Source organism: Vulpes lagopus, chromosome 23 (assembly GCF_018345385.1).
Source record: "Vulpes lagopus strain Blue_001 chromosome 23, ASM1834538v1, whole genome shotgun sequence".
NCBI classification, from domain to species: Eukaryota; Metazoa; Chordata; class Mammalia; order Carnivora; family Canidae; genus Vulpes; species Vulpes lagopus.
Genome location: NC_054846.1, coordinates 47058052 through 47084854, shown reverse-complemented (window position 1 = coordinate 47084854; position 26803 = coordinate 47058052). Strand labels below are relative to the sequence as shown.

General features: G+C 47.5%; 1 protein-coding gene across 2 annotated transcripts in view; it reads right to left on the bottom strand.

The window, feature by feature from the left end:
• Positions 1-843: 843 nt before the first annotated feature.
• CFAP57 (cilia and flagella associated protein 57) overlaps positions 844-26803 on the bottom strand; it is a 73899-nt gene continuing 47939 nt past the window's right edge. Inside the window, exons 18-23 of one of the 2 annotated variants that reach the window (XM_041738913.1) lie at positions 26107-26250; positions 20894-21010; positions 18738-18872; positions 18509-18652; positions 11277-11409; positions 844-1211 (exon numbers count right to left, since the gene is read on the bottom strand). In XM_041738913.1, coding sequence (XP_041594847.1) covers positions 997-1211; positions 11277-11409; positions 18509-18652; positions 18738-18872; positions 20894-21010; positions 26107-26250 — 888 coding nt within the window. In that variant the 3' untranslated portion in view covers positions 844-996. The remainder of the gene's footprint in view (positions 1212-11276; positions 11410-18508; positions 18653-18737; positions 18873-20893; positions 21011-26106; positions 26251-26803) is intronic. The other variant, XM_041738914.1, reaches the window with a different exon arrangement.

Here is a 26803-nt window from a genome sequence, read left to right as displayed (position 1 = left end):
AGCCTTGGAGGAGAGGCAGCATCACACCATCAAATGGAAATGTCATAGTGAGGGTTATGAAGGAAACCAAATGGCGCACATGATCTAGATGGTGGAGGGGGGATTGGGGACCGTCTTCCTGAGGAAGTGGCATTTCAGCTACATCCATCTGAAGGATGAAATTGTGGGGATGAGAGCATTCCAGGCAGAGAAAATAGTATGTGGAACGACCCCGAGGCAGGGAGAACTTGACCCTTTATAGGAACTGAAAGGAAGCCAGTGCGGCAAGAGCCTGGGAGCAGAGGGCAGTGACTTTCAGGGGCTTTGCACGGCCCCCGGACAGTGACAGATCTGCAATGCGCCTTCACGGCCCTGCAGGGAGGTCTGGCTCCGCTAACCTCCCTGACCTCATTTCAAGTCCATTTCTTCTTCAGAGGCAAAGCCCAGAGGCTAGTTGGGAATGAGGGCTGTGTTCTGGCCCACCTGCCCCGCGTCATGAAGTAACGGGTTGTTGTCTCTGTGGTTGGATCAGAGGGTGCCTGAGTTTTTTTCCTGCTCCCTGGGCCTGGTGTCCTAGAGGGCACAGGACATGCTGCATACACACCGGTCTGAGGTGGATAAGCTGGCCCCTGTGACAGGGTGTGGTCCCAGCCCAGTGGCCCCTGAGGGAGCAGAGGGGCAGCAGGAAGCAGGGCCCAAGGGCAGCGCGTTCTCCGTGGTGACAGGCGGCCTTGGGCCTGGACAGGGACAAGCAGCGATGGCTTTGGATGAGCTGGGACCCCCCAGTCCTCAGGGTCCCCTCTTTCCCTACCCCCCTCTCTGGCTCCCTGGCTAAACAGAGAGTTGGACATGGTGATGGGCAAACATCTTTATTCTGACCATGTCCCAAGTTCTGCCGGGCAGGAGAAAAAGCTTGGTAGGGCCAGTGCTGTGGGGACCGCAGGGACAGCACAGAGTTGGCCTGGGCGCAGAGGTGCCGGGCTCCCAGGGTACCTGCAGATGGCTCCCCAGGGGGGATCAGTTGGTCTGCACCTCAAAATCCACTTCTGACCGGACCAGGGAAGGAAGCCGAATTCCAGCAAGGGGGTGGAAGCCCGGGACCTGCTCCTGCTCTTGGATCTGGTCTCTGAGGCGTTGGATTTCTAGACGTTGCATTTCGATGATTCTCCCAGTTTCCTCTTGCTCATTTAGTCTCATGGTGGGCGCAGCGCTGCACACGTCCTCGCTGGGCACTGGAAGGCACAGAGCAGGACTCCTGTGGGCCTGTTGCTGGGCTGCTGTGAAGCTGTTTGGAAACCAGCTTGTCCCTCTTTTCCCCATCGTCCCCAGATTTCTTGAGTACCTACTATGGGACAGACACTCAAGCCCAGACGCTAGGGATAGAGACAGGCTGTTTCACCATCTGGTGGAGATGGAGGAAGGAAGAGACACTCCAGAGTGAGAAAGCCTGTCTCCTGAGCCCCCCAGTCTGTCTGCCCCAGGCCTCCCCAGCAGGCCCCGCTCATTCCCCTGCTCCCCATTCCCCAAGCAGGGTGGTGCTCTCCTGCTGACCTAGGTTGGCATCCAAACCCCGAGTCTTCTTCCTCCTCGAATCAGACCCCTGCTCCAGGAGGCACACCCCTCTCTCCCCTCCTGGGCTGGCCACTCACTCATGCCCCTTGAGGACCTTCCCCCAGCTCCATCCTCCTGTCTCAGGTGCTGCCATCATCCCACCCAATGCCAGTGTCCTCCAGGGTCCAAGCCTCATCCCATTCCCTGGCCCCACTGGCTGAACTCTCAACACCCATGTCCTTGGCTTCCATGCTATGCTGGCACCCACTCTGTGGCTTCCCCTGCCTCCCGGCACCAGGACCCTGCACCTTTACATTTCTGCTGTAGTGGCCCATCCTCCTTCTGCCATCTCTCTCACTGCCTTCTGCTCAAGTTATCTGTTCTTGGACTGAACGTGGATCTCTTATTCCTGGACAATTCTATTTTTTTACCTACCAAGTGGGTTCCTTTTAGATTCACTCCCTATTCTGTGCAGTTAGACCCACAGTGGGGTCTCTTTGGCCATTTTCTTTTCTTTTCTTTTCTTTTCTTTTCTTTTCTTTTCTTTTCTTTTCTTTTCTTTTCTTTTCTTTTCTTTTCTTTTCTTTTCTTTTTCCCCCTTTGGCCATTTTCTTGAGAGCATGCTTGATACTCTAGATGCCTTTTCCTCCTGCCCCATGAGCCATGCATGGCCTGAACCTGAGGTTACCCAGCCACCTGGTGGCTCCATTCACACCTGGCCTGTTGTGTGCCACTGAAAAAAGTAACATATGAGATTCAAATTCTTGGTTTACAGCCCTAGGCAGACTTCCTGTCCATAGAGAACTCTCATTCCTCCCCTCTGGCTGTGTTTCTGAACTTCGGCCTGTACTCTAACTGCTCGCCCCAGCGCTTTAAAGAAAATTAAGGTCAAATATAACATAAAATTTATCCTTTAACCATTTTTTTTTAATTTTTATTTATTTATGATAGTCATACAGAGAGAAAGAGAGAGGCAGAGACACAGGCGGAGGGAGAAGCAGGCTCCATGCGCCGGGAGCCTGATGTGGGATTCGATCCTGGGTCTCCAGGATCGGGCCCTGGGCCAAAGGCAGGCGCCAAACCGCTGCGCCACCCAGGGATCCCTCCTTTAACCATTTTTAAGTACAGAGTTTAGTAGTGTTAAGTGCATGTACACCGTTGTGCAATCTCCAGGACTCTGGCAAGAACACTCATGCCACCATTCTGTTTTGTGTCTCTAAGAACGTGACTGCTCTAGAAACTTCACATAAGTAGAATCATATGGTATTTGTCTTTTTGCGTCTGGTTTATTTCACTTAGTACCGTGTCCCCCGGGTTCATCTGTGTTACCACATGTGTCAGAATCTTTCCTCTTTAGGGCTGGATTGTATTTTATTTCATGGATGTACTACATTTTGTTTATCCATTCATCTGGGGATGAACCATTGGGTTGCTTCTGCCTTTTGGCTACTGTGAATAACGCTGCTATCAACATGGGGGTACAAATATCTCTTGGAGACCCTATTTTCAGTTCTTTTGGGTATACGGCCAGAAGTGGAGTTTCTGGGTCATGTGGCAATCCTACTTTCGAGTTTTTTGAGAAATTGCCCTAGAGCGTGGCTGCAATGTTTTCCATTCCCACCAGCAGTGCACTAAGGTCTCATTTTCTCCAGATCCTGACCCATAATTTTCTGTTTATTTTGAGAGCAGCCATCCTAATTCCTGTGAGGTGGTATCTCATTGTGATTTTTATTTCATTTCCCCTGATGATTAGTGATGTTGAGTGTCTTTTCATGTGCTTGTTGGTCATTTGTGTATCTTCTTTGGAGACATGTCTGTTCAAGCCCTTTGTCCATTTTTAAATCTGGTTGTTTCGTTGTTACTGTTGAGCTGTAGGAGTTTGTTACATATTCTAGACATTAACTCCTTATCACGTATATGACTTGCAAATATTTTCTCCCATCCCATAGGCTGCTCTTTTACTCTGTTGGTTGTGTCCTTTGATGCGCATGCATTTTCAGTTTTTTGTGTAGTCGATTTTTTCTTTTGTTGCCTCTGCTTTTGGTGTCCCATTTAAGAAATTATTGCCAAATCCATCCTCTCCTCCACTCCTCACAGATGACATTACCACCACTTGGCTGCCAATCTGTGTGTCTTCAACTCCCAGTCAAGCTTCTCTCAGGAGAAGAGGGGTCTCTTCCCTACCCACTCCCAATCTCTTCCCTGTATATCAGAAGTTAACTCTAGAAAAGACCACGTGTTGGAAGCCAAGGAAGAGAGTATTGCAAGGAGGAAGTTGTCAGCAATGCCCAGTGGCCAGCCTTGCCCTAGGCTTCTAATTGGTCTGAAGATGGGACCAGCATTCAGATTGACTGATATCCTACTCTTCCTAAGGGAAGTCTAGACCCTTCTCTTCTTGCCTATGCTCCTCTACTCTTCTTCTTTTTGGCAATTTCTAGGCTTTTGATCTTTTAGTGTTTCTTCTTTCTCTAGCTCTTGACGCTTCATCCTCCTGCTGCTATTGGTTGCCCCTGATAACCATCCTCTCTGTCAAGCTGTGGCCTGGCCCTGAGAAGGTACAGCATTCCCAAGCCTAAAAGCCCATCCACCGGTGTCACATGCCTCTGCCCAGTTTCTGTTTGCTTTTCCACCTGCTCCCTTAGCTACTTCCTCTTTCCTGGTTACCAGCATAGTCTTTGGACTAAACTTAGTGCCCTCCCCATTGGCCTTTACACTTATTCAATTATTGTCTCATTGCCCAGGGAGATCCAACCTGTGTTTATGAGGCCACGGTCCTAAAGGTCCATACTAGACTGAACCTGGAAATATTCCAGCACTCAAAATTTTCCATCTTCTGCCCTGCCGCTGGCCATACCAACCCCTCGGTGCTTCACCAGGTGCTATAAGCATCTTGATGCAGATTGTGGCTTTAAGGTCCCCTCAGCTCTGCAATCACTGGGTGAGGTCAATGGACTGGGATGTCCTGGATGCAGAGTATCCTAACATGCAAGGGATAGGGAAGTCAGATACTGCAGAACTGTAAGAAAGCTCAGGGTTGACACAGCTGCTGACTGGTGGCTGACCTCCAGAAGCAGTTGTCTCCTGAAACATCCCTGGCCTGGGTGACACTGTCCATGAATGTTCTTAAGGGTGCAGCTCTGCTTCGTGAGACCAGTTCACACAGAAGATGGGCCAGTGGGCCCAATGTGCGGCTTTGGCACTTGTTTCCCCCGTCTTTCTCTTTCTTTGGTCTGAGCATCTTGAGGGTATGGGCTAGGCTTTTCCTGTTTCTTCTCTCCACTGCTCCAATTTTTTCTCATCCCTTTGATAATGACCTGCCAGCTCATCAGAGTTTGGTCTGTCTTATAGGGTCCTCCCTTTGATGGTCCTTCTACCGTGTGCTGTGGTGTGTAAACCCTCCTGTCCTTTTCTCCATGGCTGTGCCATGTCAGTTCTTTCCTCATGGCCCCTTGGCTGTTGTCTCTCCCTTGTCAGTTCTCTCCTCCATGCCCCAGCCCACCCCCTACCTCCGTGTCCTATTGGTCCGTACTCTGCTCTGGTCCTGCCATCTGCCAGAACTGGGCAATCTCTCCACATCCTGCCCACAAGCTTCTTTTGGGAGATTAAGTTCTGATTTTCTTTTATTTTTTAAAGAGTTTGTTTGTTTGTTTGAGAGAGAGAGAGAGAGCACAATTAGGGGAGCTGCAGAGGGAGAAGGAGAGGCAGGACCCTGAGATCATGACCAGAGCTGAAGGTGCTTAACCGACTGAGCCATCCAGGGGCGCCTGAGTTCTGATTTTAAATGATGGGAAATAAGAATATGATTACTAATACATTTGCATTAATTTCTACTGTTTTATTTGCATTTTATGTTTGTGTCACTTTTTCCTTTTCTTTTTTGGTCTTTTCAGAATTTAGAGGGTTTTCCCCTTTACTCGTCTGGAAGGTGTATACACACTTTCTTTCTTAATAGTTATCCTAAAAAGTTTAACAAGCATATTTAATTTAAAAGAGTGTAAAGTAAATCAATATTTTTACCTTCTGGCTAAACAATACAAGACTTAGAATGCTTTAGCTCTGAGTCCCCTGGTTAAATGCTCAGTATTTTAACTCTGTCTTGGTATTTGAGTCCACACTTTAGACGTTTTTTTTTTTTTTTTTTGTATTGGCTTATACAGCTGTTTAGATTCTACATATTTGCTTTTTCCTCACACATTGTTTCTTCTTGCATTAAGACTTTCCCTCTGGAATAATTTTTCTTCCTGATATATATTCTTTAAAATTTCCTTAAATGAGATTTTCTTGGTGAAAAATTCTCCCAGTTTTTGTTTATAAGAAATTTTTTTTCATGTGTTTCACTGGTTACATAACTCTAAGCGACAGTTATTACCTCTTAGCACTCGGAAGACACTATTTCATAATTTCTACATGGTTTATACTGTTGCTCTTGGGAAGTTAGGTATCAGCTGACTTGTTATTCCTCTATGTGCAATCTATCTGTTCCCTGGTTGCTTTTAACATCTCTGTCTTTGGTTTTCTGTAGTTTCGATATATATTTCTTTTTATTTATCCTACTTGAGATCCACCTGGCTTCCTAGACCTGATGATTGTTATCTTTCATCAATTCTGAAAAACTTTCAGCTATTCTTTATCATAATGTTGCCTCTCCTCATTCTCTTTTTCTCAAGCTTCAGTTAGATATGAGTTAGGTTTTCCCATTCCATCTTCTTTGTCGTTTATTATACCTTTGTCCCTCTGGGCTGCAATCTGGGTAATTTCTTTGTTCTTCTGGTTCACAAAGTCTCCTTTCAGATACATCTAACCTATTGTTCAGTCTGTCCGTTGAATCTAATTGCAATTTATGGTTTTCATTTCTAGGAATATTTTGGGTTCTTTTTTCAAATATACTTAGCCAATTTTGGGAGACTCTTATTTTGCCTTGTTTTCAAATTTCTCTTTTATTTCTTTAAACATATTAAATATTGTTATTTAGTAGTAACAAAACAGTAGTAGATAGCAGTAGGTTTCCTCCTGGATTTAGTGATTTTTGATTGTGAGTTCATGTTCCTTAGGATATTATCTATAGGAATTCTTTGACAACATTCTTAAAATGTATTCTTCTACAGGAAATTTGCATTTGCTTCTGCTTGGGACCCGGAGATACTACTAGTTAAACTGAATCTTCAGCCAAGGTTTCTTTGAGCCACAAATTAAGTGTAAATTCTGGACTTGAACTTGCCTGAGTATGGGCTTTCAGTTAGCAGTTCTCAGGGAGAGATCTTTTCTCTTGTTTGGTTTTTCTTTCCTTCATCCAGAGCTAAGACAGACAGATATTTATCTCACCTATCTCCCTCTGTAAGGTAAGTTTTCCTCTCTAGTTAGCTTATAGTTTCCCAATTTATTTTATCTTGATCTGACTCCATTGTTTCCTTCTTCCTTCCTTCTTTCCCTTCCTTTCCCTGTCTACATCTTTACCAACACTTGTAGTTTTTGTTGTTATTGTTGTTGTTTGATAATAGTCATCATAATGGGCATGAGGTAGTATCTTGCTATCGTTTCAGTGTACATATTTCTGGGGTGCCTCGGTGGCTCAGTCATTTAAGCATCTGACTTGATTTTGGCTCCAGGTCATGATCTCAGGGTCATGAGACCAAGCTCTGTGCTGGACTCTGCGTTGGGCATTCTCTCTGTCCCTCCCTCTCCCTCTGCTCCTTCTCCTCCTCTTGTGTGCATATGCACACATATGTGCACACTGTCCCTCAAAACAAACAAAAATTGCATATATCTAATGATTTCTGCTCAGAATTTTTTTCATATGCATATTAGACATTTGTGTATTTTCTTTGGATAAATGTCTATTTAAGTCTTTTGCTCATCAAAAAAAATTTTTTTTGGTTGCTGTTGAGTTGCAGGAATTTTTTATTCATTCTGGATCTCAGTTCTTTATCAAATATATGATGTGCAAATATTTTCCTCCCATCATATGGACTGCTTTTTCACTCTTGCTTAAAGTGTTCTTTGATGTATGAAAGTTTTAAATTTTGATGTAGTCCAATTTATTTATTTTTCCTTTTGTTGCCTGTGGTTTTGATGCCATACCTAAGAAATCATTGCCATATCCAATGTCATGAAGCTTTTCTCCTATATTTCTTCTATGAGTTTTATAGTTTTAGCTCTGACATTAAGGTCCTTGATCCATCTTGAGTTAATTTTTGTATATGAGGTATGGTCCAACTTCATTCTTTTGTATATGGGTATCCTGTTTTCCCAGCACCATTTACTGAAAAGATTGTCCTTTCCCCATTGAGTGGTCTTGGCACCCATGTTGAAAATCATTTGAAAAAAAAAAAAAAAGAAAATCATTTGACCATATATATGCAGGTTTATTTCTGGCCTTTCTACTCTATTCCATTGGTCTGTATCTCTCTCTTTATATCAGTACCACACTGTTTCAATTACTATAGCTTTGCATTAAGTTTTGAAATCAGGAAGTGTGAGACCCCCCAATTTTGTTCTTTTCCAACGTTGTTTTGACTGGGATACCTTGAGATTCCACATGAATTTGAGGATGTATTTTCTATTTCCACAAAACATCATTGAGATTTTCATAGGGATTGGACTATTAGTAGATTGTTTTGGGTAGTATTGACATCTTAACAGTATTGTCTTCTAAACATAAGATGTTTTTCCATTTATTGGTATCTTAATTTTTCAGCAATGTTTTAGAGTTTTCAATGTACAAGTCTTTTGCCATCTTGGGTAAATTTATTCCTGAGTATTTCTTCTTTTTGATGTTATTATAAATGCAATTGTTTTCTTAATTTAATTTTTAGAGTGTTCATTGTTAGTATATAAAAATGTAACTGACTTTTGTCTATTGATTTTGTATCCTGCAATTGGGATTTTTTGGTCTTTTGCATGAAACTTCTCCCTATTTTCAGATGTTTGAAGGATTTTTCCTTTGTTCTCTGGTCTTTGGATATTCCATGATGATGGACTTGATCCATCTATTTTTAGCCATTGTATTGGTTAGTAGGTAAATCTAACACCTTCTTGAAGTCTTTCCATTGTTTTCAGCCCCACCTTCACCCCTACTTCCTGAGATATGTTCTTCTGCTAATTCCAGAGACTTGGGAAGGTTCTGTAATGTATATTGGGTTTCTTCTAGGTTCCCCACTCCTGCCTTAGGAGTCTATGGAGTCAGTTACCACTTATCTGTTTTCCAGCTTTCAAAATTTTGCGTCTCTTTCGTGTTTTCTTTGATCATATGGTTTATTTATGCCATTTTAGTAGGCTTCTAATTAGCCATCTTTATTTAGAAGTTCTAATTATATGGTTTTAATAATTGAAAAATATGCAGGTGTGTCTATTAGACCTGTTAGTTAATTGTTATGTGAACGAAAACTTAAATGCTGCTAAAACTAAAATAGTGGTTTGGGAATGACAACCTGTGCTGTTCAGATAAAGAATTCTTTTTAAAAAAAATATTTATTTTCAGTGGTTTGGGGATGGCAACCTGATAAAGAATTTTTTAAAAAAATATTTATTTATTTTCAGTGGTTTGGGGATGGCAACCTGTGCTGATCAGATAAAGGATTCTTTTTTTAGGGATCCCTGGGTGGCACAGCGGTTTAGCGCCTGCCTTTGGCCAGGGTGCGATCCTGGAGACCCGGGATCGAATCCCACGTCAGGCTCCCAGTGCATGGAGCCTCCTTCTCCCTCTACCTATGTCCCTGCCTCTCTCTCTCTCTCTCTCTGTGACTATCATAAATAAATAAAAATTAAAAAAAATTCTTTTTTTAAAAAAATATTTATTTATTTTCTCAGGTTGGGAAGGGGCAAAGGGAGAGAATCTCAAGCAGACTCCCTGCTGAACATGGAGTCCAACACAGGGCTTGATGATCCTGAAATCATGACCTGAGCTGGAATCAAGAGTCAGATGCTTAACTGACTGAGCCACCCAGGTGCCCCCATATAAAGACTTCTTAAAAACCAATTGAATTGGTCAATTTTAAACAACTTGAGGATGTATATTTTGAGCTAACTTGTCTTGGTGGCCCCCTGTTCAAAATTAAAAGTCAGACTTAGGTTCTTCATGATCAAAGCAGACAGTTGGTAATACTTGTCTTCAACTGTTATAAATGAAATCTTCCTTGAGTAAAACTATACCACACAAATGATCTGATGTTAAGTCTGTTTCAAAATAATCCATGGTGATGGGAGAGGAAAGAACTGGGGACTGTGGATACTGATGAAGCAAGAGTGACAGGAACTGATACTTGTTGAAGTCAGGGAATGGATTCATGGGAATTCATTAGGTTTTTCTCTCATTTTTTGTATATGTCTGAAATTTTCAATAATATTAATAGGAAGAACTTGGCTATATCATACAGTATCCTGAGGAGGTCTCAATGATATTTGCTAGGATATTTGGGCATATTTGAAATGTCTTTTAAAGAGAGGCTTTGCAGTTGTTCACAGGCACATCTATGCTTTACTTTCATCTCCAATAAGTCAAGCATCTCAATTTTTGTAACACATACTCGGCTCTTATGTCAGTTCTTTAGACGGAATATTGCCTCTTCCGGTACTACTCAGAGAGTTTACTCTTGTTTCAACTTCTCCTCAACTCTAACAAAAAGGGCAGATGAGACAATACAATTATATGTATAAATCTGTAATAGTTTAAGACTCTCAAGAAATTATGAAAATAATACAGAGTTCTTGCATATACTTCAGTCACTTTCGCCCAGTGATAACCTCTTAAGTGACCGTAGTACTGATATTGGAAAGACTCAGGCCACAGCCATGGCAGGTTTCCATTCATCAAGGTTTCTAAGCTCTATTCCTGAATGTAAACCGAAGAAAACAATATACTCAAACCACACTGACTTAATTTTCCATAGAAATACCTTATATTCTGTCTTTATTAACCATCCAAATAAGAAATGGATACCTGAAGAATGTTTTTTAATTGTCTGAAGACATACAGTTAAAGGCTGCCCACTGTGTTATTCAACATCCTTTTTCATAAAGATCCGTGTGTTAAGTTTTTACAAAATATAGTGCCAGGGAAAGTTTTGTTTCCTCGGGGGAAAAAAAAAAAACAACTCCAAGTTTTCCTCTTCCCATAAATGAGGACTATGTAAACTATCATATTTCTGTTTCTCTTTTTGCCCTGGCTGTCAGAAATTCAGAGGAAATTTAGGATAATTGCAGTAACTAACTCATTTAATATCTCTAATGTCATTCTTTCCTCTTTCCATTTGAATATTTCTAATCTTTCTTTTTGTCTTTATTTTAATCGCACTGGTCCACAATCCCTTATCTTCAATTCTGAAGTGCCAAAAGCCCTAAAAATGTGAAGCATTTTAAAATTTATGAAGTTCAGTGTGAATATTCATGTTTCACTACAGAAATACGAATGTGTTGGATGTCGGGGCCCTGCCTCAGACTCCTCTAGGGATGTTATATAATATGTGGTATATAGTAAGTTCTTTCTAAAACTGGAAAGATTCTGAATTTTAAAATCAGAGATAACCTCAAGGATTTTGGTCTCACATGCTTGAATGTGGCAAGGGCCTCACAGATCCTTTGGATGGCATGGGGAACAGCATGAAGAGGTTCCCAGAAGGCCATCGGGTAGATGTGGCCTGATACAGGACTCTGGGGAGAGGCAGACTTGGAAGCCAAAGGAAGACTTGTTTGTGGCTCCCATTGGTCCCTTGATCCCAATGCTCATCCCCTTTGGCCACTGGTGACATTACCTGTCTCTGGAACATCTTGTGGTCGGATTTTCTTGGTCAGTTTCAGAGCTGCTTCAAGGTCGTAGACTTGGGAGCGAGTGAACTTCAACTCCCTGCGGAGCTCATTAATCTCCTTGATCAAGGAGACATTTTCCTGTAGAGAAGAAGGAAGAGAGGGTGAGCATGGAAGGATGAGTGATCAGTGGGCACAGAGCCTGCCCTGGCCTGGGGCTGAGGATGTATGGAACAGACAGGGTTGGGCCTGAACCCAGATTACTCTACCAGGGTATGAGCCCTTATCCTAGCTTGTGGATCAGCCTCTTGAGATACCAGCTGACTTACCTTTAGGTGGACTCTGGCAATATAAGATACAGACAGTGTGTACCATTCCTAAGCATCTAGAGCCTTTCCAGCATCAACAACAATGCTTTTCTAAGCACTTCATATGAATTGAATGCATTGTAGTATCATAATATACTATGAGGAAATTCTATTATAATTACAATTTTATAGAAGAGGAAACTGAGGCATAGAAAGGTTATATAACTTGCCCAAATTACATAGATAGCAAGTGGCAGAGTCAGGATTCTGACTCTGACAGTCCAGCTCCAGAGCTCTGAGCTCTTAAGTACTGTACTATCCTTTATTCATTTTTCCTATTCATTTGTTGAACCTACATTTATATGGTATCTGCTGTGGCCCTGGGATATAGACAGAAATAAGAAATGGTTTTTGCATTCAGCGTACTGTTTAGTGAGGAGCACAGAAAACAAATACTGAACATTTGCTATATCCATTGACAGTTCACTTTTCTTGTGTTTGACAAATATCCACCTATCCATCCATCCATCCATCCATCCATCCATCCATCCATCCATCCAATATTTACTTGAGTACTTACTATGGGCCAGCCACTGTGCTGATCCTAAGGTATAACGAAAGTAAGACCTGGCCTCTGCTCTTGAAGAGTTTAGGATTTAGTGGGGGATCTGGGTGTAATTAAGCATGGCAGCCACCTTGCTGTAATGGAGGAGTGGGGCACAGATGAAAGGCACTTAGACCTGACTGAATGACCAGGGTGGATTCCTAGGGATTGATCCCTGGGCTGAAGCTGCAAGGAGTTACCAAGGAGAGGGTATGGGGATCGCACACAACTGGAACAAGAGAAAGACACAGAAGTAGGACATGGCTAGTGTCGGGGAAGACTTGCTGCAGTTCTGTATCACCAGACACAAAGTGAGAGGCAGGTACAGAGGAATGAGGATGAAGAGTCTGCTGGTGGCCCTATGGTGGGAGCTCTGCACCTGGAACCATGCAGTCGCTTCTCTCTTCCCTTCCCACACCTCAAATCTCTGCCTTCCTTTTCATTGATAGCAAAGTCCTTGAAGGTCAGAGTACCCAAAAAGGCAAATGCAGGCCAAATCTACATAAAACAGACCTGTGCTAGGGACAACCACCACTTGGGACACTCTCTCCATAGTGGGAAGCATGGAGTCAACCCAGAGAACAGGGTGATCCCAAGCACTATTGTCCACGAGCCACAACAACTACTTCTCTGTTACAAGGACATGCCTATAGGGGCTGGGTGGGACCAGTGCATGAACTGGAGACACTAACATATTCTTTTCCTCCAGAGCCTCTTTCTCTGAGCAGGTCAGATATACCTTCAGATTTTCAGTACATCACCTAATTTCAGTATTCCTCATTAAAAAAAAAAAAAAATTCTCTCCCCTTGGGTGAAATGCCCAATTATTGCTGATCCCTTGTTTTCAGGCTGGGCTTTGTGCCTTTTTTTCTATAAAGTCAGCAGATTTCTCCATGGGATCTTTTACTCTTTTAACCAGCCCAGGCCTTAGTGATGAATCTCCCACGTTTCCTTTCCAAATGCTCTCCAGCAAAACTCACCACGTCTCCTCCCCCGGAACCTCTCCACACTGACTTTCAATCATGACATGCTCAATTAAATATGTATGCATTTCGTTCTAAGACCTTGGACTCTGCCCTGCATGTAAGAAGCGCTCAATAAATATTTGTGAAATGGATAGCAAATGAATAACTAATGCAGTAGATATCAAGCTGAAAAGGATGAGATTCTTACTAACAAGGAAATTACAAAAAAGGGGGTAAAGGTCAATGGGGGAGATGAGAGCGAAGGGAGACTTGGGAGGGCCGAAGGGAACTTGGGCAAACTGGCTCTGGCTCAGGGGCTCTCTCCACTCCTCCTCTTCACAGGCATCACTTAACTTCCCTTGTCTCATTCAATTCAAATAACAATAATCAGAATGAAGATTAGAGACTGAAGGTACCATTGCCCAGTCCTCTCTGGCCATATCATGAGGACCTTCTTGGTCATCTCCATCCGTCCTGTCACTAAATCCCATCAGTTTTGGGTCTGAATTTACCTTTCCTGCTGTGATACATCACCAGCGCTCAGCATCTCTCCTCTCTACTACCCTAATGACCCCAGGTGGAGCCCTTGCCTTGGTGTCTCCCCACCCCTCCACCCTTGACAATCCTGCTACCATGACTGGGACTTCAGGCTTCTGGTACTTTTTAACCCCACCACCTGCGTTGGTCACTTCCATGATGCCTGCCACCTAAATGGACCTCCAGGACATGCCATGGTCCCTATTAGAGTGTGATAAAGACCCATGACTTAATGCAGCCCAGTTCCTGGTTCTGTTCATCCATTTGTTCATCCATCCATTCACTCACTCATGCATACAAATCATCTAAGGACCAGTTCCTAAGAGCCTACTATGCACTGGTCACTGTGTTGGAGATGGGAGGTCCAGCTTGGATTCAGTGCTTAGAGGTGCCATGAGAGCCTGAAGAGAGGCACACACCCAGTGTGAGAAAGGCTTCCTGGGGTAGTGGGGCACAGGGAAGAATGTTTCAGGCCTGGAACCAAGGGGGAACAAACACAATTTGAGGCAGTCAATGCTTGATGATGATAATGATGATGATGACAAGAGTAATCATAACTTCAAGAATTGATTGGATCCCTGTATCACATCAGATATTTTACATACAATAACTCATTTAATTCCACTACAACCTTATGACAAAAGAAGGTATTATTAGATTCATTTCCACAGGAGAAAACTGAGGCCAAGGCAGTGCGGTGAGGTAGAGCCAGGATTTGAATCTGGTTGTGTCTGCTCCAAGTGCTTGTTCCTCTAGGACTGTTGCCTCCCAGACTCTACGTTCCACCTCTCATTGACCTCACCCCATTCCAACATCTCACATGGTATTTGGATGGCCATGGAAGCCCCCCAGAGGAACAAGTTTGGCTTCCTCAAGCGTGCTTTCAGGAGTGGTCTATGTTCTGAGAAGCCCAGGGGTCACCCTGAGATCAACTCATGTGCTTTGGGAAGCTGTGTAAGCTTAAAATGTGGACGTGACCGTGTGCTGAGTCTTCTGTTCCTGGTCCCTCCTTGGTCAGGACCATCTATAAAAACCCCTCCAATCCTCCAGCCCCCCACCCAGCTCCTCTGCTGTAGGAAAAATATGACCTGACCTGGGGGCCATCAAGTGCCAGGTCTTGGGGTATGACTGGCTGGAGGGATGCTGAAGTCCACTTCCATAGTGGACTTCTAAACAAAGGGGCAACACTGAGCTGTCCAGGACTGCCTTTTGAGGAGAGGCCAGAACCAGGCCGAGATAGAGCCTTCTGCCCAGAAGGGAGAAGGAAGAGAATGCCTCTAGCACCCCCTACTGGCCTTCTCTGTGTTGACACCTTCAAGAATATGGCAGAGGCTGGCAGCATGGAAAATGCTGGCAGCCTGTTTACCCCATGACTTTGAAAGCCCTGCATCAGTGGCCTCTTTCTGGACCCCACAGTTGGTGGGACCGCCACCTGCCTAACTGCACAGATGAGGCATCTCTCTGCTCCTCTTTCAACCTTCCTCTCACGTCCGACTTGACATGTCATCATTTCCCCTCTGAATTGCCTTTGAGGGCACAGCTTAGCCCCTTTCAAGGCCTTAGGCCCTTCCAAGGCCTTCTCGTCTCCCCCTAACGAGCAGCCATCTTCTCACGGGGTTTCCCACCACCTGCCTTTCCCCACCAGCCTTTCCACCCTGCCAACTGAGGTGATCTCAAAACAGAGAACACCCCTACGTGCTTCCACCTTGGGCAGTACCTGCTTGTAAGATAAACCTTATGCTTCTTGGTGTGGCAAGGAAAGCTCCCTCAATTGACCCTAAACTCCTTACTTACCAGCAGGCCTTTTTTCCTTGCTTCCCTTCTGGAGCTCTGCAATAAAGGAAGGTCTGTGGACCCAGGAGGGTCCCCAGACACCCCAGAAGCCTCACTCTTCCCTCCCTGCCCATTCTCAGGTGGTCTCGCTGCCTGGAAGTTTCTTTCTCCACTTGCTCTCTGATCACCTCTACTTCCACTTCAAGGCCCACTCAAATGCCTCTTGCCTTCACTGAAGCCCGCCTCTGCAACGTGCCCACAGTGCTGGACAGACTGTACTGAGCCGTGATTGTATCTGGTTGAAGTTTCCTACCGTGAACTGTTGAGGGTGGGCATGCTGTCACATTCATCTCAGAATCTTCCTTGGCTAGCGTGGAGCCTGGCTTCTAAGAAGCCCTCAAAATTGTCTCCTGAATGAATAAAGTGTGTGTCCTGGTTGTTTGTATTCAAAGCAACTCTTACTTTCGTATCTGCAAGCGTGCTGGAGAACGAGGTGGGAGGCCCTGCGCTCCTCTCTGAATAAATAAATGAGACAGTGACCTCATTTTCTGTGTTTCTGCCCTGGCCTTCCTTGGCCTTTTTGGACTGAAGCGCCAGCACCTTGGCACCTGCAGAGGCAGGTTCTTACCGACACAGCAAGGCACCAGGCCCCCAGGCCACCAGCTGGGGAGTCTGGGAGCAGTTGTGCAATTCCTCCCTCCCATGTCCCCAGCCCACGGGCAGCCCTGGTCTTGCTGGGATGGCCTTCCAGGCTTTCCCACTGACTTCTGCCTTGGTTCTCGAGTAGGTCTTTAGGTGAGAGGACCAGAAGGGAGAGAGCATTTTCAGAGCACCTGTTTGTAATGACCAGAGACCAGTACCTCATGCTTTACATTAGTCATCTTATTTAATCCCTGGAGTAACTTACTGAGGTTGGTACTTCCTTTCCCATTTTACGGATAGGGAAGGAGGCTCCTGGGGAGGCTGAGGACTTTCCCCAAGGTCTCCCAGTAAGGGGGGCGGGGACAGGATAAACTGGGTTTAGACAGACAGTGCCCACTCTCGTTTCTCCTGCCTGACACCTTGCCTGGTCCTGGCCTGGGCCCTCTCCTTCAGCTTAAGATCAAAGAAGGAAGCAATTTTTATAATTGAAAACGATGGCTTTGAAAGTTTTTCTTCTTCCCTTTTCTCTTGCTTCCTGTCTTTCTTTTCTTTCTCTTTCTCTCCCTCTCTCCCTTCCTTTCTTCTAAACAAAATCTGACACAGAGCCTACTGTAGGCAAGGGGATGGGAACCTAGAACCCTGCCTCCCAGGGCCCCCTCTATGGATCCGCAGACTCCTCCGCAGCACACTGCTTTACAAGCTGGAGTAAAGCAGTCTTGCGGGGACTTCCCCTGGTTTATGGCTCCCTCTGCCAGCCATCAGGGAGTGAGTGGCAGGGCTGGGAAGGAGTGCTGCTTCTATCTCTTTGCTCCCTCCACCATCTCACCCTGCTCAGGACAAGGGTGCACATATCCTCTGGGGTCCCAGGGAGCAAAAGAAGACCTGTGCCTGACCTGAGAGGTGTCGTCCTGGGACCTGCACCCTCTGGTAGCCTGTGGTCTTTCCTTTTCTTTCTTCTGCTGGGACTGACATTAGCTTTACCAAATCTGCTTGGCACAGAGAGAGGGACCCAGCCCCTGGAGGGCCTGACAGGCCTGTGCTCTGGTGGCAGGGCACAGACAAAGGCCTAGCAATGTTACCAGTTGTCAGCTTCCTCTGTAGTCACCCTGGTCCCACTGGCCAGTGGGCCGCCTTCCAGAACCCCGGGGGCTCTCCGTGCTGGGGGCCTTGAGACCCTTAGCAGTGGCTCTGTGTATCCGCTGCTGGTGCCAAAAGGGTGCATCAGCCGGATGCACTGCTCTCTCTGGGCTTCTGAGTGCTTCCCTGGCCCAGGAGGAGGCCGTGGTTTGGTGGCATGGGCTGCTCTGGGGCAGGGGCTGCTTGCAGGATGGCACAAGGCCCGCGGTGCCTGGGTCTGGGCCTGAATCTCTGCTGCCTGTGGGGGGACTGGGACTGGCCCAGCTGGGAACTGGTTTGTTTCAATCCAACTGCAGCCCCTCCCATCCCAGTATTTTAATTATGGCATTAAAGAAATACAAACATAAAAAGGTACATGCCTTATAAACGTGATTCTGATGATCCCTTTTGATATTAAATCACATTAATTGCCTCAGACGATACTGATACTCAAACAGAAATCTGGCAGAAGGATCCTGACGCGCAGTCCTGATAATGTGCTAAGTGGAGGCGGCAGTAATGGGGTCAGGACTTCCGAACAGCCCCGTGAAGGCTCCTGGGAGGTGGGTGTGGGCAGTTCATCAAACCTGAGTGAGGCCAACACGGTTGTGGGTGTGGTTGGCCCTGGACCCAAGAGATAAGGGAAGGCACCTGAGGCACCAGAAAAGGCAGATGAGGCGGGTGGAGCCAGGTGTGGTCGGAGGGAGCTGGGCCATTGGGGATCATGTGATTCACGGAGAATAAAAAACAGCAAAACAAAGTAAGGTGAGGGGATCCCTGGGTGGCGCAGCGGTTTGGCGCCTGCCTTTGGCCCAGGGCGCGATCCTGGAGACCCGGGATCGAATCCCACATCGGGGTCCCTGTATGGAGCCTGCTTCTCCCTCTGTCTGTGTCTCTGCCTCTCTCTCTGTGATGACTATCGTAAATAAATTTAAAAAAAAAGTAAGGTGAAATCACAGTTGGAAACCAAGGAAAAAGAGGAGAGCATGACTCAGGAGAGCTAACATCACGTGGATGGAGGGCCAGAGGGGGCAAGGAGATGGGGAGGCCTTGGATAGAGATGGGCCAGGGCGGGGGAAGAAATGGTGCCTGTGAAGTCGGGGTCGGGGTGGAAATGAATGGGCATTGGCAGGACAGGGGTGGGGAAGGAAACATCTAGAAAAGCATGGAAAGGCTCTTGGTCACGGCCCCTGCCAGGTGGAGCTCTGGGAAGCCAGAGGAGGGGAGGCAAAGAGAGGGCTGTAGAGAAAGGCAGCGGTCCCCAGACGAGTGGGACACGCGAGGGGCGCGGGCACCTGCATGATGCGGACGTAATCAGTGCGGTGCAGCTCACTCTCCTTGACCACCTTCTTCTTGAGAGTGGCCAGGTTTCTCTCCAGGTGCTCCCGCTGGCGGGCGTACTCCTGCTGCAGGTCGGTGTTCAGCCCTGCGATCTCCACCTGAGTGCGGAGGGCTTCTCAGCGAGGGACTCGGGGGGCGGGGGGACCCCCGGGAGAGAAGGTGAGCAAGGGAAGCAGAGCTCACCATGTCTGCCCGCTGCACGTACTTCTCAAACAGAGCTCGGACCTTCTCCTTCAGGAGCCGGGGCTCCTGGATGTACGCCACGCAGTTGTGAAGGTCTGTCTTGAACCGTTTGACCAGCGCCTCCAAGTCCCGCTCCTGCAACCACAGGCATTTGCTCCTGGCACTGCAGGGGCTCTGGGAGGGGGTGCAGGCCGAGGCAGATGGCAGCAGTAAGATGAGAGACGCCTCCCCTGGGCCTTGGGGTTGGCTGCCGGGGCCCACAGTGGACACAGAGATCTGGCTGGGCACATAGCTGAGAGCCAGAGACAGGTACCCAAAACCCTGTGCACCTGCCCGCAGAGCTTCATCTTTAAAAGGTAACACAGAAAATGTGAAATGGTGCAGCCACTCTGGAAAACTGTGTGGAGGTTCCTCAAAGAGTTAAAAATAGACCTGCCCTACAACCCAGCAATTGCACTGTTGGGGATTTACCCCAAAGATACAGATGCAATGAAACGCTGGGACACCTGCACCCCGATGTTTCTAGCAGCAATGGCCACAAAAGCCAAACTGTGGAAGGAGCCTCGGTGTCCATCGAAAGAGGAATGGATAAAGAAGATGTGGTTTATGTATACAATGGAATATTCCTCAGCCATCAGAAACGACAAATACCCACCTTTGCTTTGACGTGGATGGACCTGGAGGGTATTATGCTGAGTGAAATAAGTCAATCGGAGAAGGACAAACATTATATGGTCTCATTCATTTGGGGAATATAAATAATAGTGAAAGGGAATAGAAGGGAAGGGAGAAGAAATGGGTAGGAAATATCAGAAAGGGAGACAGAACATAAAGACTCCTATCCTAACGCTGGGAAATGAACTGGGGGTGGTGGAAGGGGAGGAGGGCGGGGGTTGGGGATGACTGGGTGACGGGCACTGAGGGGGGCACTTGACGGGATGAGCCCTGGGTGTTATTCTGTATGTTGGCAAATTGAACACCAATAAAAAATAAATTTATTATTTAAAAAAAAAAAAGGCCACACAGAAGTTTCCTTCATCGGCTCTGGATTCTTTTCAGGACCACAGGCCTTGAAAGATGAAAGGAAGTGCGAGGGGTCACCCTATTCCTTTCTGAGCCTAGATGGATAGGATAGCTTCTCTCCTGCAGGCCCCTGGGCCAGTGCTTCCCTGTCTCCCTTCTGAGCTCACCGGGGTTTATCCTTCCTGACCCTCACTGCTGTGAGTGGGGAGTGAAAACCTGATCAAATTGGGCCGACTGGTTTCAGTTGCACACCTGGGCCAGAGACTCACTCTTCCATCCTGCTTTCTGATACCCATTCTCCTGTACCCCCGACCTGGAGGGCCCCTCCTTTCTCTTTGCTCCCATAACCCTCTGTTCATATATCATAACCCCTCATCTTGCATTATGATTGGTGTGCCCACACCACAAACCACCTAGCCTGTTGTGAACAGCCACCGCTGTTCAGTCTGTGAAGGGCAGGGTCTGTGTCAGTTCACGTGGGTAGCTCTGCAGCTTCCCTAAGACCTAGTACATTGTCGATGCTCGATGTGGGGGATGGAAAAAAATCACTCAACCAACATGGGGGGCCCTGTGCTAGGGGTGGGGATGCAGCCAGGTGCCGGCCCAGAACCAGAGGACCTAGTTCTCGGTGCTGGCTCTGAGTATACTACGTAGCTATGGGTGCTGAGTGACATTTTTAAGACTTCTAATCTCTCTGGCCTTACTTACCTTATTTATTACCTAAAGAGACTGGAATAAACAATTTCTGAGGCTCTCCTTGTTTCAGCATGTTTTTGTTTTGTTTTGTTTTGTTTTGTTTCTGATAGTCAAAACCTTTTGCCACTGCCTACAAATGGCCTCTCTGAGCATATTCCTTCCCAGGCTCAACAAGCTAATGCTGCAAGCAGCTTTATGGAACTGGCTTCCCATCCCCTTGAGCACTTTACCCAAAGTCCTAATAGTCTCAGATGGATGTAGTCATGTACATTTGCATGGGCACGAAACCAGGCAGGGCTGTGAGCAAGTGGAGAGTGAGTTAAAATGGGAATGTATCTTAGCAATGGGCTGGCACCTTCTCTTGGAAGCCAGCTGCCCGCTGCAGACAGGTGCCAGATCCTAAATCCAAGATCTACCAGACTCTGAAATCCTCGCACCTTCTGTCTCTCTCTGTGCATCTCCTGATCGGTGGCTCTTAGTTTCTGCCACAATTCCGTGATGTTCAGCTCCAGCTGTGTGTTCTGCTTATGGAAATGCTCCAGTTCTGCTTCCATCTACAGAGATCAAGGGGGGAAAAGTCAAGAATAAGAAAGTAAGGGAATGCAAATTATATTTGAGAATAAAGCCTTTCAGTGGGAAGGTTTCGCTGGCTACCAGGGCTTTTCTTTTCTAGCTCCTACTTATGTCCTCTGCAATGAAATCTTTCTTCTTTCTCCTTTTTGAAAGAGAGAGAGAGAGAGAGAGAGCCAGTGCACACACAGGAGAGTGGGCAAGGGAGGGGCAGAGGGAGAGGAAGAGAATCTCAAGCAGGCTCCACATTGTGGATTCTGATGTGGGGCTCGATCTCACGACCCTATCATGACTGGAGCTGAAATCAAGAGTCAGACACCCAGCCGACTGAGCCATTCAGGGACCCCTGAAACCTTTCTTCTTAACTCCTTGCTATTCCCAAAGCCTCTACCCTTTGGTAGATATATTAAGCCAGACCATGTATTTCTATAAGCAGGCTCTGAATTTTTCCCTTAGTTTCCCTGTTCCTTCAGCCACGCTAATTACCTTCTTTTCTTGAATCCTTTATTACTTGGTTACTCTCAAGTACTGGAACCTGTAGCCTGTAGCCTGAGGCAGGGTTCTACAGAGAAGCACCTTCCCTGCCTATTTTGTGAAATCATGTGAGTGGATCATGACCCTTTGGGGCCACAGGCCATCAGAGTCGATCCCAAAGCAAAAAGTTGTAAGGGACCAGCAGGCAGGTGTTCCCAGTCTAAGGAAACTCTACCTCAATCATTCTGTGGAAAAGGTCTTCAAAAGTACAACTGAGGAGAATGTCTCATCCTCAAAGAAAAGGAAAAGATGACCAATGAGCTTCGGAAAGATTTGTTATTTGTATTAACCAGAGACACTGTGAATGACAATGGGAGCTTCTGATTAGGATGAGACCAGGCGTATGTGAGCTCTCAGTTGATCTGATTTCTATCAAAAGCAAAGGGATGATGTTTGGTTGATGCACCAAATCTGGTGGACACTAGTATTCCTGTTGATAGAGAGATTTGCTACTTTTTTTGGGGGGAGGGGGGGGATGAGACAGTTCACTAGGTTTTTTTCATGGCTGGATGGAGTAGCTCCTCTAGTCTATCCCAGGCCCTTTGGTCAGATTTCAAAGCTCCTGACCATCTTCTGGGATACCAGGACCCCTAGTGAGCCACACCCATGTTCTGGACATGAAGGGGCAGCTTGTAGAATGTTATAATCATTGGAAGCATTCTGTAGAGACGGAATAGCCCTTCGACCCAATGTCAGACAGGAAGGCAGCACTCAGTAGATATTCGTCTGAATAGAGGAGCACACGGCAAATGTTTAAGGCAAAGGGGACCTACAAGGAAGAAGAAGAGGAGTGCTTGAAGCAACCTGCCTTCTGGAAGAGGAGTGAAAAGATAAATACACAATGCTGGTGGAGCTATGTTGATCCACCTTGTGGAGGCTACCTTGCGGGGGGATGTGCACAGCTAAAGAAAGACTGTGTCCCCTGCAGAGCGCGGGCCAGCCATCATAGGCACGGGGATACAGAACTGATGAACAGGTGGTTTCTGTCTTCAGGAGGCCGCAGGTCTAGAGGGATAAGAGGGCAGGTCCAGGTAGAAAGGGCCTCCTGCATGCATGGAGGATCCAGAAGTGAGATCCAGAAAAGGGATGCTCCGTCAGGTTTTGCCAGACCAATAGGCATTGGAGGACAAAGTCAAGAAGGAGAACCCCAGGCAGAGAGAACAGGCCATGCACAGAGACGACCAGAGGCGTGGGCTGCCCAGTGCATCTCCATGGGCTACAGGTGGTCCGGGGGCTGCAGGACGGGTGCATGTGAGGGAGGGGGACTGGGGCCGGAGAGGCCAGCTGAGCTGGGTCAGCAGGACCCAGGGGGCAGAGGCTCGAACAGGGAGAAGTTTGGCCTCCATCCTGGCCTGACGTTTACATGGATCAGAAGCTTGGCCTTTATCCTGAAAGCTCAGGGAGTCCCTAGCAGGTGCTACCTAAGGCCTGGTGTAGAGGTCCTACCAGAGAGAGCAACACTGGAGGCAGGAGGTGGCACGAAGGTGCCCAGACCAAGGGAACAGTGGCTGGAAGAGAGAAAGGCGCTCCTCCAGGGTCATGTCTGAGTGCCTACAGCTGCCTGTACCTCTTTCCCTGCAGTCTTGAAGCCAGAAATGGCAGATGAGGTTAGAAAGGCGTACAGGCAAAGTGTCAAAATACGCTAACAAAAATAAGCTATTTCAGAGAAAAATTGTGAAATATGCTGAATTTGAATAGCCGGCTGGACAGCTAGGATACTAGCCAGCATGCAAGAACAAGCATCCTCTTCCTGGTGAGGAAATCCCATCTACTCTTCCATGTGTTACTCCTTTCACTCAGTGACTCTCAATGGGGGGGCTAGGGGGGAAGGGATGGGACAGGAAAGAGGCATTTTGCCCCTTAGGGGACATTTGGCAACAAGTGGAGACATTTTTGGTTGTCACATCTGGGGGAAGGGTAGGATTGCCACCAGCATCTAATGGGTGAGAGACCAGGGATGTTGCTCAATATCCTACAGTGCATGGGGCAGCTCCCCATAACACAGAATTACCCACCCTAAAATGTTATAATGCTGAGGTTTAGAAACCCCGCACTAGAGGAGTAAAGTGTGAAAAAAATGACAAGGTTCCGGACACTGTCTCCCTGGGGAGGAGTCCTGTCTCCTCAAGGAGCAGCTGGAGAAGTAAACGTGCAGGGAGGCACCTGGTTCCAGGGAGTACGAGACTGTCCTTCACGGAGGTCTCAGCTCCACGGACAAGCCTGCGGGCTTGCAGCTCCCTTCTTGGAGGAAAAGGAACTTCACAGGAGATTGGCGGTGGGTGGGGGAAATGGGCCTCTGACCCCCAGAGGTCCCTGGGAAGGAATCTGGCCCAGACATCAGCCCTGGCAGCACCGGGCATCAGGGGGTCGGGGTAGGAGGGGCCCCGTTTGAATCACTGTTGGGGTGCAGGCCTATCTCCGCTGAGGAGCAGTGCTATGGCTGGTCCAGTTACTGATGGGAGAAGGGAGCAATCCTTCAGGTGTGTTGGGGTGGAAAGTAAGTGACCTGCGTGTAAATCTCCCTGACAGATGAGGAGGGGAAATGGGACAGTGATCTCAGGGTCCTGCAGCACACTGACTTCCCAACAAGTGGGGCTCCTTTTTGGACAGCCACATCTGGTCAATGAAGTCATTCACGAATGGCAGGGAGCCCAGAGGAGGCAGCCCTGTGGTCAGCTGGGGACACCCTACCTTTTCCCAGAGGACAGGGAGAAAGTCACTGCCACAGGGACACACTCTCTCTGGACACGCTCTAGCCCTGGACTGATCCCGCCACCCGACTTCCTCCCTGGGTCCTCTAGAGAGGAAAGGCTAGGCTTTTCTCCACCATAGCTCCTGGGTATCCCATTCTATGGAGGCCGTGGATGCTCGGACGCACGTTACTTGTGTCCCTGCTCAGCACGATCAGCGAACACGGACACGGGTGGGGAGCTGAACTGTGGGAAGGCCTTTGGGCTGGCGCCTGGGAGGGGGCCTGCGGACCAGGCTGCTGAGGGGTAGCACCGGGATCACGCAGGCCCTGGTAGGGACTGTGGATTTTATTCCAGGTGGGACGGGACTCCAGTAGGGGTTTGCTGCAGCCTGTATGTGGAGAGCAGGCTGGAAGGTGGAGTCAAGTCCAGACGGCAGATGACAGAGGCAGTGGAGAGGACGGAGGGCTGGATTTGAGATGTCTCTGGGATGTCCATCAGATGGGATAGGGCAGTCAGGGGAAGGGGAGAGTCCAGAAGGCTCTACACTTACACCTTAAGCGCCTGGGTTGTGAACCGTTTACTGAGAAACAGGAAGCAGGAGGAAGGGGGAATCAGGAATTCAGGTGTTTTAAAAAGATTTATTTATTTATATTCCCCAAATGAATGAGAACATACAATGTTTGTCCTTCTCTGATTGACTTACTTCACTCAGCATAATACCCTCCAGTTCCATCCACGTTGAAGCAAATGGTGGGTATTTGTCATTTCTAATAGTGAAAGGGAATATAAGGGAAGGGAGAAGAAATGTGTGGGAAATATCAGAAAGGGAGACAGAACATAAAGACTCCTAACTCTGGGAAACGAACTAGGGGTGGTGGAAGGGGAGGAGTGTGGGGGGTGGAGGTGACTGAGTTACGGGCACTGAGGGGGGCACTTGACGGGATGAGCACTGGGTGTTATTCTGTATGTTGGCAAATTGAACACCAATAAAAAATAAATTTATTATAAAAAATAAAAAAAATAAAAGATTTATTTATTTGAGAGAGTGGGGGGCACACAAGTGGGGAGTGGGAGACGGACAAAGAATGGGGGGAAGGGAGAGAAGGAGAGAATCCTTGAGCAGACTCCTGGCTGAGCACAGAGCCCAACCCTGAGATCCTGACCTGAGCCAAAATGAAGAGCCAGGGGCTTAACCGACTGAGCCACGCAGGTGCCCCAGGAATTCGGTTTTCCATCCACCGTGGAGCCCATGGTCAGCTGCCATCTGCTTAAGGAGATGCACTGTACATGGGCCAGAGGGGCCGGAAGGGGACCCTTGTATCCCTCGGGACTCTCAGGAGCCCTCGTCCTGTTGATCTTGATTTTAATCTCTCCTCTCTCCCTCCAGCCTGTCTGCTTCCCCGAACACACACTTAACGCTGTCGCTCTCCTGCTCAAGAGCCTTCACGACTTCCCATTCCTCCTCAAATCAAGTCCAAACACTGCAGCTCCGCATCCGCCCCCACCAACATTCCCAGACAGAAAAAAAGGTGCAACGGGAGGGGTGGCGCTCCCCGGCGCACAGATCTGGTGGCTGAGGACACGCTGCCCCCTGCTGGCTTCCCGCGGAGAACCCAGGGCGCTGGCCCTAAGCTGCGGGCAGGGCCTAGGCCCACCCAAGCCAAATCTTAAAGCATTGCGCTTCTGCTGGGCCTCTGCTGTGGCTTCCTCCGCAGAGTGGAGGCCCACACACCTTGGGAGCAGGCGGGCCTGGGAGGAGAGCCTTCTCTCCTTGCCCCCAGGCCAGTCAGGAATAGTGGGGAGGAGACCTGGGTCCAAGAGGCCAGAGCGTTGTTGTCACAGATGGCTCTTACCTCCTGAATCTGCTCCTTCATCACCTTGATCTCATTCTCCCGCGGTTCTATTTGCTTCTTTAGCTCCTTTATTTTGTAGTCAAGCACAAACTTGAATTTCTCTAGTTCTTGGTTTTTCTTTTTCAGATCATAGATGCGCTTCTCCTGTGGGCAAGATGAGAGAGAAGCGAGAGCTAGCAGGAGGCCATGGTCTATGGAATCCCCTGCAGGCAAAGGACATAAATCCTGAGAGCTGGCTGTCCCGGCTGGTGGGGTTACAGAGGCCAGCTCCCCCACTGGGCTGCGGCGTGGACTCCTTGGCTTCTGTGACAGGACCTTGTTCATCCACTCACTCACTCACTCACTCACTCATTCACTCACTCAAATACAGGTTGTCAATGCCTGTATTTTCCAAAGCTGGCCTCGACAGCATCTCTCATCCCAGATACTCTTCTACAATGTGACCGTACACTTCTCCACCAGGAGCTAAGATCTAATTAACCGTCTCTTGCATCCAGCTGAACTTATGGTTGGCTTGTAACCCAAAGAATGCAGCTTGAGTGATGCTGGGGGGCTTCCCAGGCTAGCTCAGAAGAGGCCAAGCAGCTTCCACCTGGTTCTCTTGGGACTTGTGCTCTGAGGGAGGCCATCTGCTCGGCAAGAAGCCCTCTCTGGTGAGACCTTCAGGCTAAGGAGCACGCTGGTCTCTGGTGGACAG